This window comes from Rousettus aegyptiacus, unplaced genomic scaffold, assembly GCF_014176215.1.
Source record: "Rousettus aegyptiacus isolate mRouAeg1 unplaced genomic scaffold, mRouAeg1.p scaffold_m13_p_15, whole genome shotgun sequence".
NCBI classification, from domain to species: Eukaryota; Metazoa; Chordata; class Mammalia; order Chiroptera; family Pteropodidae; genus Rousettus; species Rousettus aegyptiacus.
Genome location: NW_023416290.1, coordinates 281,647 through 293,437, shown reverse-complemented (window position 1 = coordinate 293,437; position 11,791 = coordinate 281,647). Strand labels below are relative to the sequence as shown.

The window sequence follows — 11,791 nt, the reverse complement described above, 5'->3', positions numbered from 1 at the left end:
ACGACCAAACGGGTCCCTCTGCTCTCGTGAGGTGACCCCGCAAGCTCCAGGAAGTCTTCCACAGTGTCTCCAGGTGCCAGCACCAGAACGTGTGGTGACATCTTCACCACTGAAATCCATTTCATTCAGTGTCACTTCAGCTCAGAGAAGACTACTGCATAATGGAAAAGAAAAAATTTTAAAAATTCTGTTGATCTGTCTATGGTCTTCCGATCTATTCAGGGGCCAGCGGCAAAGTGCACGACACTGTATATGTTATATACTATCATTTTTGTAGAAAATTATTGAATAGGCATTAAAAATCTCTGGAAAGACTCGTAAGAAATGAACATCATGAATTTTTTCTGAGGAGAGGAAAAACATAGCTACGACAGTGTTGGAAGGGAGACTTTTTAATTCTTTACCCTTTTATACTTTCAGAATTTTGAACTGTGACTACTAACTACTCAATAAATAAAAACCGAATTTAAAAATGAAAAAAAAAAATTACCGTAAGAGATGAGATGACTAAGACTGAAAACAGAACAAACCACATCACTTGTCACGCACAAAAGAAATGGAGTTTTGTGTATTTTATTTAACAAATTTGGGCCATAGCATATTGTAACTTAAATTCACTCTGTATACTATATGCATGTATCCCAGAGAAAAAAGGAAGTTAATGCTTGATAGAAAATATTTTCCCATGGCTTCTTAATGAAATTCTCAATTATCTTCTCCTTTTTATATTAGGATTGTATCTGCAAAGAAAGAAATAGGGTTAAATGATATCTAGAGAAATGATAGCATTCCTTTCACTTTTCAAAATACACAGTCACACTTTAGCCAACAAAATGAGAATCCCAAGGTTGTCCTTAGAATCAGATATTAAGCACTGACGTTTTTACTTTCACTTATCCTTTTGATGTTGCTTTGATGACTGGTAAAATATCAACAAAAAGAATCCTACAAAAGCATTAAAATAATAAACAAAAACAATAGTTTAAAAATATGTGTCTATACTTCTTCCAGTGTGGCTTCAAATAGTCATTCCCCACCACCCTGACCCACCCCCACCGTCCCAATTAATGTATACCATTTGCACAAAAAAGCACAATGTACCTAAAATATAATTACTTTATAAAATTTTCTCCTATAGCAATTAAACAAATGTAGCTGGGCAACCAGATGTCCTCATCTAACTACTTATGAAAAAGCATTGCTTCTTGGCCTTTTGGCTAAAATCAAATGAAAAATCAGCACTGTCAACATTTTGACCAATCATACTGCCAATGATAAAATTAAAGAACCAAATTTACTGCAAAACAGACTAAAAATATAATACCTTCTTTATTTTGCCTTTAAGTTTGGGAAAATGTTATCGTCCCCTATCAACCTATAATAGAATATTTTACAATATTTGAGAACTAATTATTATAAGGCTTGTTGGGCCTGTAAGAATGCTGACAGTTAAATCAGAATTAAATTATAATTTCTCATTTTAACTTCACTAAACCTCCCACAAGAACCTGCTTTGAAACCCTAATCCAGCCTTTTGTTTTTGTGCATGTGCCAATTGAAACTAAACAAATAGTCTGATATCTTACTTGTCTTAATTCGAAACCATTCAGTGCTAATTCTACTAAAAGCTGAAAATCTCACAAATTTATCAGCCAAATTCCCCCAGCTCAAGAAGCTTCTCTGCCTGAATGCCTGGTGCAGACTTTCTGTATCCTGTGGTACGGTCCACTGAGCCCACCCACGAAGCTACGTCTGGTGAGCCCGAGGAGGAAGTGCTCAAGGAGTAAAAAGAAATACACAGGTGAAAAACCAAACACCCTTTAGGTGAAGGGACCAAGTGTCTATTTCTAAGGACAGAAGAAAAATATTTCATTTCTATGAATAAAACTGAATTTTATATACATCGCTTTAAGATCCATGAGAAAGCTGAAATCAGACTTTACCTAAAGAGGTCATCGGCGAGAGACTCTTCTTTTGCTTGTTGATTTTGCACCTGTAAAATCAACATAATTTCAAACATTTGCTCAACGATGCACACGCGGTTAGTGAACGGCTACACTGGGTGGTCAGCCGCCTCTGAGATGTCCATACCCAGGTCACCAGGTTCAGAGTTCTTGCCCAGTCGACGACCCTCTCCATCGTCGCACACACCACGATTACTGCACCGCCCTCTAATCAAACGGTTTTCCCCAGCCAATCTCCTCTCAAAGGCGACCAACGTACACACGGCTAGCCTGCTGAGTTTTTAAACATTTTGCCAGCAGAACCCTTTCACTAAACGTACCCTCGGCATTCTGAGTCACACCACTGACGCCCGAGCGGAGGGCGACACACGCCCCACCTGCGACCTGATCAGCTCCCCAGGTGAAACGGAGGCCGTGTGCTTCTCACAGAGCAGCCGTCAGACATGCTGCTGACGTTCCCACCATCCTGAATGTTCTCAAAGCCTCCTGGGAGGGGAAGCTAATTCTGAAGTTATAAGACAGTCAGGAAAAATCAGCTTCATTTTACATACCTTAGTAAAAACAGTACGTAAAACAGTATCAAGAAACAGAAATCTTCAAATTACTGGTATTTTTTCTAGAGTTTGGGAGAACTACATCTCACAATCTTTCAAAATTCAAATCAGGTTGGACAGAGTTCAAAGAATTATTATGTTTAATGCACAGAATGAAAAAATACCAAATTCAAGAAAACTCTGGGAATAAGTCAGTGATGATGAAAACTAAGAGTGGCCTGCAGCAGCAGGAGAGAGGAGGTGCAGGAGGAACTGAGGATGCCGAGCGCGCCGGGGGCTGCGGGTTGGCGCCGCGGGGTGGGCGGCCAGCCCTGCGGCCCGGGCGGCCCCAGCGCGCAGGGGAGCTTCGGGGGAACAGACGACGGGGAACACGGACGCCTGCTCCTGATCCTGACAAAACAAACACAAAAGTCAGCGGCTGCACCGTCGCGGACTTCCCGGTCCAAGAACGAAGCAGCCCCAATGGCCACAGTCAGGCAAGAGCAGCAGGACTCCGCGCCGCAGACCTGGCGCCGGCTGGAGCTGGCCGTGCCAGGGACCGAAAGGCGACGCGGAGGACTCCCGACGCTGCCCCGCCCAGGAGAAGGCGCTGCAGAGCCGACCGGGCCAGAGGCTTCCGCCCCGCAGTGGGGAAAAGCGAGGACCACCGCTGGGGGCAGGCGAGTCGGGGGCCTGACAGCCACCGCCGGGCCTGACAGCCACCGCCGGGCCTGACGAAGAGCGACGTCCCTGACACATCGCGAACACCCCAAACTGCCAGGCTGTTCCCTGCTGGGGCTCGCACGTCGCTCCCACCCCAGGACGCAGCACGCGGCTCCCGCGGAGCCCTCCCTGTGCTCCCCCCGGGGTCCCAGGCCGTCGAGACTCCGCAAGACGCGCAGCCGGCCTGACGGAGCACGCGGCCACACTGGCGGTACGGAGGCACGGGGTCATTCTGTTCTTCACGAGCTGAGGGACAGGAGTCATTTAGACTACATTCAATTTTTTGCCTCACCAACTGGCTTTAGACTGTAATCCCTGCATAAGATGGCACACAGTGCTTCACACAGCAAAGGGAATGTTTTCATTTTAAACAGCTACAAGACCAAAGAAAACAGCAAAGCCACTCCACACACCAGAGGGGGAAAGAGAGAACAGAGTAAAATGAGCAAGAACCTAGTCTCTAAGCAACAATAACCCAAGAACGAAGAGCAAGCAAGTTAATAAGAACATGAAAGCAGCAAAATAAGTTACACAAAAACCACAATGAAAAGGAAACAAACTGAGAACTATGATAACACCACTTAAGAATTAAATAAATTAGAAAAGGCTAGCGCTGACTGTCTCCACTGATACGAATGCTTCATAAGTAGAATCTCATTTAATCTTCTCAAGAAGTCTGTGAAACACAAGTATTATTCTGTTCCAATTCTGCACAGCAAAACGGAGGCTAAAGAAGTTACTGGCCCAAGGCCACGTAGCTGGTGACAGAACGGACACAGCCGAGATCTGGATTTCTGACACAGTGCAAGAGCTTAAGAAAATCGCGACGAATGCAGGAGAAATAATGAAGGGTGAAGGAAACTGCTAAGAGGGCAGCTGCAGCTTAAACACAGAGGACCCAGCGAACATAAAAACGTTTTAAAAGATGAAACAGAAAAGTTTCACAATGGTGTCTGCACTCGAATTGATTATACAAGCATCCTACTATAACGCTGTGACATCATACATATTTGATCAGAAACCCGCTCGTTTGCATTAAGTGTAGACATATGAGTGAGATGGCTGGCATTTGCCTATCAGCACTCCAGAAAGAAGAAAGGCTGGGGCAGGGAACAGATGGAGCGAGAGGCGCCAAGTGCTGAGGTTCGCCTGAACCTGTGGTCTTGGGGGTTTGTTCTAACTTGCTGTGTATTTGAAAACTTTTCGTAATAAAAAGTTTAAGAACCTAAACTAAGTAGTACAAAAATTACCACTCAATAATTAATACTAACAACTTCACTTACCTTCTTAAAACTTAGAAAGATTCTCTGGGGAAAAAGGAGATAGCTCGGCAACGACTGCCCCCGGAAGGAGGAATGGAGGCAAGTCTCCCTCGGCGAGCAGCTGTCGGCAGCGTAGCTGACTTTAACACCCTCACCCCGCCCGCCTTAACGACGGCATGATCGCAGGTCACGGAGCCAAAGTGTAAAACTGTAACCGCAGGGAATGACATTAGACCTATCCTAAAACCACATATAAAAATTACCTCGAAGTGGACGAAGGATCTAATGTAAGAGCCAAAACTATAAAACTCTTAAAAGAAAACACAGGGGAAAAGCTTTCTGACATTAGATGTGGCAATGACTTCTTGGACCATACAACACCAAAACACAGGCAACAAAAGAAAAACAGGTAAGTTGAATTATATAAAAACGTAAAACGTCTGTACACCGAAATATACAATCGACAGAGTGAAAGGGCAGCCGCGAGAAGGCGGGAACACATCTGCAAGTCACCTGTGGGGTGAGGAGCTGCTACCCAGACTGCAGACTCTTACGAGCCGACACTCTGATTAGAGCTGGGCAAAGGACTTGAATAGACGCTTCTCCAAAGAAGACATGTGAATGGCCAACACGCATATAAGAAGATGCGCAACATCATTAATCATTAGGAAAATGCAAATCAAATGAGATACTAACTCACACCCATTAGATGTGTACTATCGAAACAACAGAAAACAAGTATTTCAGAGGAAATGGAGAAACTGAAACCCTTTTGCACTGTTGGTGGTTATGTAAAATGCAGTAGCTGCTACAGAAAACAGTGATTTTTAAATTAAAAAAAAAAAGAAAAAGATATTAGAGAAAATTGAAAAAAGGTAATATTCAAGAAAAGAGAAATTCTTAGAACTGTTGAAAGACAATTCTCAGGTTTAGGAAGCCCAGTCCTTTCCACTATATTAACTGATATATTTGTAATACCCTCCACATGACTGTATGGCCATCCTTTTAATTGCTATCTTTTAGTTTTCTTTTAAATTTTGGAGGGTTACACACGCACATTTATCCCTTTTACATTAGGATGTAAACTTAACTCGTTTGTTTGAGTCCCTTAAAGAAGTATTATAGAAAGGTGCAAATCAATCTTAACACTCTGTAACTCAGGAATTTTCCTGAATGACCTCAGGTCACTTAACTTTGGTTTTAAAAAGAATTTACTCTAAGGAAACCATAAGGGGCCAAAATCAAAGAAGTTCCCAGGCCTCATGCCCACTAACCTCCAGCTCCTGCCTGAGCCAGTCTTCCAACTCCGTGTTCTTCCGAGCGTGGTGCGCTACGAGGTCTGACCCTCCGATGATCTGGGGGAGCCTCCCAGTCCCAGGAAACGTGACCTGTTAAATAATATGAGTGGTGAGGTGACATGCATCAGAACCTATGACAATCGTTTTTTTAAAGCTTTAAAGAAGCAAAGAATGTAACTCATATAAAAGGCAAGTGCCAAAGATTTATAGCCCATAAATGAACGTGAGTGAGAGAGAGCAGAAACTGGGTTAGATCCATACGTTTTTGCCCTGTTTTTTGGCTAGCGCTACACCCAGATTTAGATATGTAACTGGGATTCGTGTACTAAGAAAATTTAAAATTTTAATGAGGTTTTATTCAAAAATGACCTTAGCTCATCATCTACCAATTAAAGCAACTCAAGGTGACACACGCACATTATAATTTAAAGTATTATACTGTGCCCTAAAGATTTCAAAACTTAGGTCCTTTCTAGTACTCAAGGACATTTAAGTATTCGAAACTTTCCAATTTATATATCCCTAGCAAGAGGTTATACTTTAAGTGTTTAAAATAAAGAAGTGCTAAAAAATGTGAAAATGCATATCAAACATGCTGGTAATATCATACTTAGAGAGTAAGTAATAAGTCCTTAATATTTACAGGATGCACTTTTAAAATTTCAATATACAAAGTGGAAAGGGAATGTTAAATTACTTTTCATCAGTAAGCAGTATTTTAAAAGTACAAATACAGCCATGTCATTGATTTGGGTACATAGAGAAAAACTGAGACAAACCCTTTCACTAGAGACAATACGATTAAACATCTTTCCCGACAAATTTTGGGTCGAATTTCTTTTATACTCTCAAAAATACTCCTTGGTCAAGGATATTAATATTTTTGAGGACGGTATAGTTTTCCGAACTACTTTCCAGAAGTCTGTGCTACCTCAAACGCCTCCACGCCACACGGGGGAGGGCTTCGCTTTTCCTTTGGTAACTTCAGGAATGAAAATGTGGTATGTCTTTTGAATTTGGAATTAACGATGCTCTTTTGTGATACAAAGCTGAACATGAAGTGACCATGTAATAAGAATGCTCCTGTGCTATTCATGAGCCTCAGCTGCAGGGCGGGAAAGAGTAGGTGGGTGCCATGTCAGTGGAGATATTCCCATGTTCCTCCCATTAAAAGGAGTTTAGAACCCTTCAGAGATTGTCATAGTAAGCAGAAAACTTATTTAACTGAGGAACGTTAATAGTAGCTCACGAGAATCAGAGAGAAAAAGCTACGCCACCTATGGTCACAATGAGAACCATACCGATTATGTTCTAGAGAAAAGCAGTCTTCACAGAAATCACTTTTGAAAAAATTCTATATCCTCATCGAATGCATAAGCAAAAGCTGGGAGTCAATAGTAGGTATAAGCGAGCAAGCAGCAAATATCCCAGAACAGAGAACAAAAGAACAAGGCTGAGTCAGAAACATTCTTTAACCGCGCTGACAAGCAGGTTCTAGGAGAGGAGGGACTCGGACTCGGCTCCAACGGCAACACTCAGTGCACGTAACTGTGCTGTTCGCCTCCACACACGTGCAATAGCGAGCCTGGTGCATTACACTCAGTGCATGTATTTATACTGTTTTATATCCACACACATGTGACAATGACATTCCTGGTGCTCATTACTGAATGTGCTGTTATTTTCGACAAACCTGTTCGCACATCAGTATCAGCAATGAGAGGGCCCTATTCATGCAGCCGAAGGCCTATGGCGTAAGGTGGGCAAACCAGGAACCAGGTGACACGTTTTAAAGAGTGCGGCCTCCACGAAGTGTGTTTCATCCTCGGTGTCCCATACACTCACTCACTGTCAGTTCACGTCCGTCCCAGAGCACCTTCTTAATGTTTTAAGCAGAAGAAACCCCCAGTTTTCAACGTGACCTGCTTTTCTCACCACTTAGCAACAACATTGCTCCAGATGCTGCCCTTCTGTTACATCGTGATTAAGGGCGCACACACCTTTCTGAACTTCTTGAAATTCTTTGTCTGCCCGGAGCCGCCCCTTCCACCGGCTGCGCTCCTGGACGTGGAGTCGCCGACCACCAGCGACCGGAACTCAGTCAGCAACACCCCCGCCGGCGGCTGCTCGCCACCCTCCTGGAGCGCATCGCTGCTCTTGAGTGGGGTCAAGATGGAGGGAGGAAAAGGAGAGATAACAAGGAAAAGGAAAGTATTAGTCATTAAGAGGTCTACAGAAAAAAGTTCAGATACTCTGAAACCAGAAAGCTACTTATTCAAGTACTCCCTTAACTTCGGAAACGTGTACATCATACCAATGTGTGTTAGAAGGCTATAAACCTTATAGTTTTTTAATGTATTAGTCTATTTTAATAAATATCATCTCGGTAAACAATTCACCTTTTTACATATATTTTCTTGGCAAGAAATCTCAGTACTGTCTACTTCTTTTCATTAAAATCATACACATACACTCCAGTCTTATTTAAGTTTTCTCATCTCCTATATTTAAACTTTCTTGGATTTTCAGTAATTTACATTTTTTATTATTTCCGACATCTTAGGAAAGTCGGTAATTCTGGACACAACACCTCATTAACTGAAAGCCACTTTATTCCAGATTAATGGTTATTAAGTCAGCCTAAAGATCCCTTTCTGCGGCTGAATGGGAGTCTTTATGTCATTTACTTCTAACTGGTCACACCCAACACTGCTACAGCGGCTCAAGGCTCACCATCGAGTCTTTCAAACTGCTTTACTATATGTTCATATGGAAGGCGCTGCCAGGACCAAAATAAAGAGTCAGGGAGGGAAGAAAAAAGGGAAAAGTCAAAAGAAAAGGTTCGTCTGATAGTGACAGACTATAATCAGAAACTCCAATAAAATAACAATGGCCTAATAGTTTTGTACTGTGTTTTAGAGTTTAGACATTTTCTACATCTATTATTCTGCTTGACATAAACGACGACCCTGCTAAAAAAGTGTCAATCTGATTTTGTAAATGAAGGACCTGAGGTTCATAAATGTGACGATGACTTGCTTGCTCAAGGTCACTGATCTACGGAGTAGAGGGCAGGGAATCACACTTGGGCATTTCTCCATACCCTTTTTGCTACATCAAGGTTATAAAATGATCTATCTGAAACTGATGACGTAATGGTCTATAAGTCAAATCTTTATAAAAGTTAAATGAAATAAAAATTTCCTCACAGATGGTTCTTCTTTAGTTGACCACAGTAATTCTTTCTTGAGCTCACATTTCTTCTCAATTACATTTTCTTGCTAAAAAAAAAAAATATATATATATATATATATATATTGTTCATAAGTTATAAAATGATACCCTTTCCGAAAACCTTAATACTCACTCTCCAGACCCAGTGATTTGACTTTCAAGTATTTTCCTAGAGAAACTATATGATGGGAATAGAAATGTATGGAGAAAACACATTGTAGCATGAGTTAGTTATGAGCGCCAAGGACTGGGAGCAATCCGTTTACGTTCTTTACTTAAGGAATACTTAGTATCGGAAATGAGCAAAGTGAAAAAAGTGGCTATAAAATTGCCTTAACAGTGAATCCCAAGTTTGCATGATTTTAAAAAGTAAATACTAAAATATTAACTATAGTTATCTGCGGACAGTAGGAGTATCAACAAAAATAACAAAAAGGTATTTTTTCCCACATGTCTACATTATGTACTACTTTTACAGTTAAAAACAAAGTGTTAAGGGGTTTATGTTTAGAATTGAATTTTAAATCACCCTTAATTCAAGAAAAAAGAAAGTCATTTTAATTACGATGTTCATCTGCGATACGCTGGAGACCACCTTGTTTGTGACCAGACCGCCCTTCACCGTGGCACGTCCACACAAACACGTTTCACATACGTGGCTTCCTAATACTTCCCATTAACACTGCAGTCCCTTCGGATACGATAAAGGGGCATATTGTTCTACTGTTTTATCTCAAATTGTCAATGATTCTGTAATAAAAATCAGAAAAACTAATTTCAGTATGAAAGTAGGAAAGAAAATGCAGAAAAAGAATGTGCTTTGTGCTTGCGTAGGGACTCGAGAACGAACGTCACACGAAAACTTGGCTTCTGAGCCGACCACGTGCCCTTCCTCGCACGCGCTCACGCCATCGATGTCAGAACAGGTCACTCCCTGCACTTCCCCACCCTGCCCTGCTCCCTCAAACCTGCTCGAACTCTTCCGCAAGCTTGTTTCCTAGCTCAGAAAATCCCATGACAACCCGCCCCGGCCCTGGGACTGTAAGCCTGGGAACCGTCCCACGGGGGTGGACCGTGCTTTTGTCCCCGCGGTCGAGACCAAGCTAAGCGACCCTGGAACGTTGCTGAACACCTCCCACTGTCAGCCTCCTAATCTGCCGCAGGCGGACAGCGTGCGTCACCGTCACTGCAGGGCTGCTGCACACGGAAGGACGGTGTGCAGGCGGTGGCGGCTGCGGCCCTGGGCTCTGGAAGATGCGGGAGGCATACGAGAGCAGGAAACAGGCATACGAGAGCAGGAAACCTTAGTTCAGAGGTGACGCGGAGATACAGCGTAGACAGCGGGCTGCTAAGAAGAACGCTGATGGGAACGCCACGTCACGCTCGCGTTTCACGGAGACGGGAAGTGGAGAGCAGGGCCCTGGTCCAGGCACCGCGGCCATGCGCGAGGACAAACGCCCGGCAGGGGCGCCCTGCCAACCGCGTTCTGGGCCGGCTCACAGAAAAACCTTACAGGCACACGAGACTCTGCATTTAAATCCCAAAACAGAAAAACAGCAACTCTACTATCAACGTATTTTAGAAACTGCCTTTCTGAATTACGGCTAAGGAATCCAATGTCGACGAGAAGCACCGCATCGTTTGCCTTCTTAAAAGTGCACAATCTTTTAAATGATAAGAAATATCTTTTTCTGATAATCACCCCTGTAGCTTGAAATACTAACGTAATTACTTTAATCCATGAACAAAAAGGACTTTTCAGACGAATTCTTGAAATGGCAGAAATGAAAACTGAGCACGCGCGGCGGCCTGCGTAGGGCTGCCCCGGGGCCGCGCGCTTCCCGGCTGCGACATCGCACTGCGGCTATGCAGAACGTTCCGTGGGGCCGACGGGGTGAGCGGCACCCGGGCTCCTTCTGTAATTTCCTTTAACTGCTGATGAATCAACTACCTCAAAATAGTATACGTTTACAGTATACTTTTGTAACAAGATTTGCACTAAAAAAAATTAGCGCTAGAACAGTGGTGTAACATTTAAAACATCCGGAAGGGTGCCGTACGTTGGTGTTCACTCTCCGAGTCTGTACGACGTATTTATTTTGCACTGTCTTTACTCGGAAGGTCACAAATAGTAAACTAAAGACAAAGACGAATTATGCTACAGAACCATAAAACAAAACAAAACAATTCCACTCCCTGACGTCGTCGCCAGGACGTGAACCGTGGCTGTGGAAGGCGAGGTCCCTCGGGGCCACAGGACTGCCATCAGTCCCCGCACCGCGGGCGGGGTGCTGACGCCCCGTCACGGGGGTGGGCGACAGAGCTAACAGATCTCTGTGGGGGATCAGAATGGGAAATCTTGATTTCATGAAATTTGTGCTCCCACCTAATGAGCAAACTCGTCTACGGAGAGTAGGCAACTTACTAATGCATAAAGTAGGCAGTGCTAGAACAGTTGTCTTAGACCAAAGTGGGCAAGACAAATAATCACTATTCATGAAAACAGGATAGAACATTAAAGATCAAAATGGAATAAAAAATTCCTAGTGATATTACCCTAAAAGTTTACTTAGTATTTTGTTTCACTACTTTTCTTCATCTCTCTTTGCTTGTTTACTCTTTTAAGGCACCTCCTAGAATGAGATCCATAGCCAAATGCATGATGCAATTAATAGTACAGCCAGGAAATCTATTAAAGTGATCGTGAATAACAGTTTTATTTATTGTCATTTATTATATACTGTCAAAGAATCATTGTATTTTGAGCGATTCATCTT

At 42.9% G+C, this 11,791-nt stretch overlaps 1 protein-coding gene across 6 annotated transcripts in view; it reads right to left on the bottom strand.

The window, feature by feature from the left end:
* Window positions 1-557: 557 nt before the first annotated feature.
* NBN (nibrin) overlaps window positions 558-11,791 on the bottom strand; it is a 28,412-nt gene continuing 17,178 nt past the window's right edge. For 2 of the 6 annotated variants that reach the window (XM_016138594.2, XM_016138623.2), the window contains 5 exons: window positions 8,990-9,061; window positions 7,781-7,936; window positions 5,757-5,870; window positions 1,944-1,993; window positions 558-740 (listed from right to left, as the gene is read on the bottom strand). In XM_016138594.2, coding sequence (XP_015994080.2) covers window positions 710-740; window positions 1,944-1,993; window positions 5,757-5,870; window positions 7,781-7,936; window positions 8,990-9,061 — 423 coding nt within the window. In that variant the 3' untranslated portion in view covers window positions 558-709. The other 4 variants (XR_004954552.1, XM_016138617.2, XM_016138602.2 and 1 more) reach the window with 4 other exon arrangements.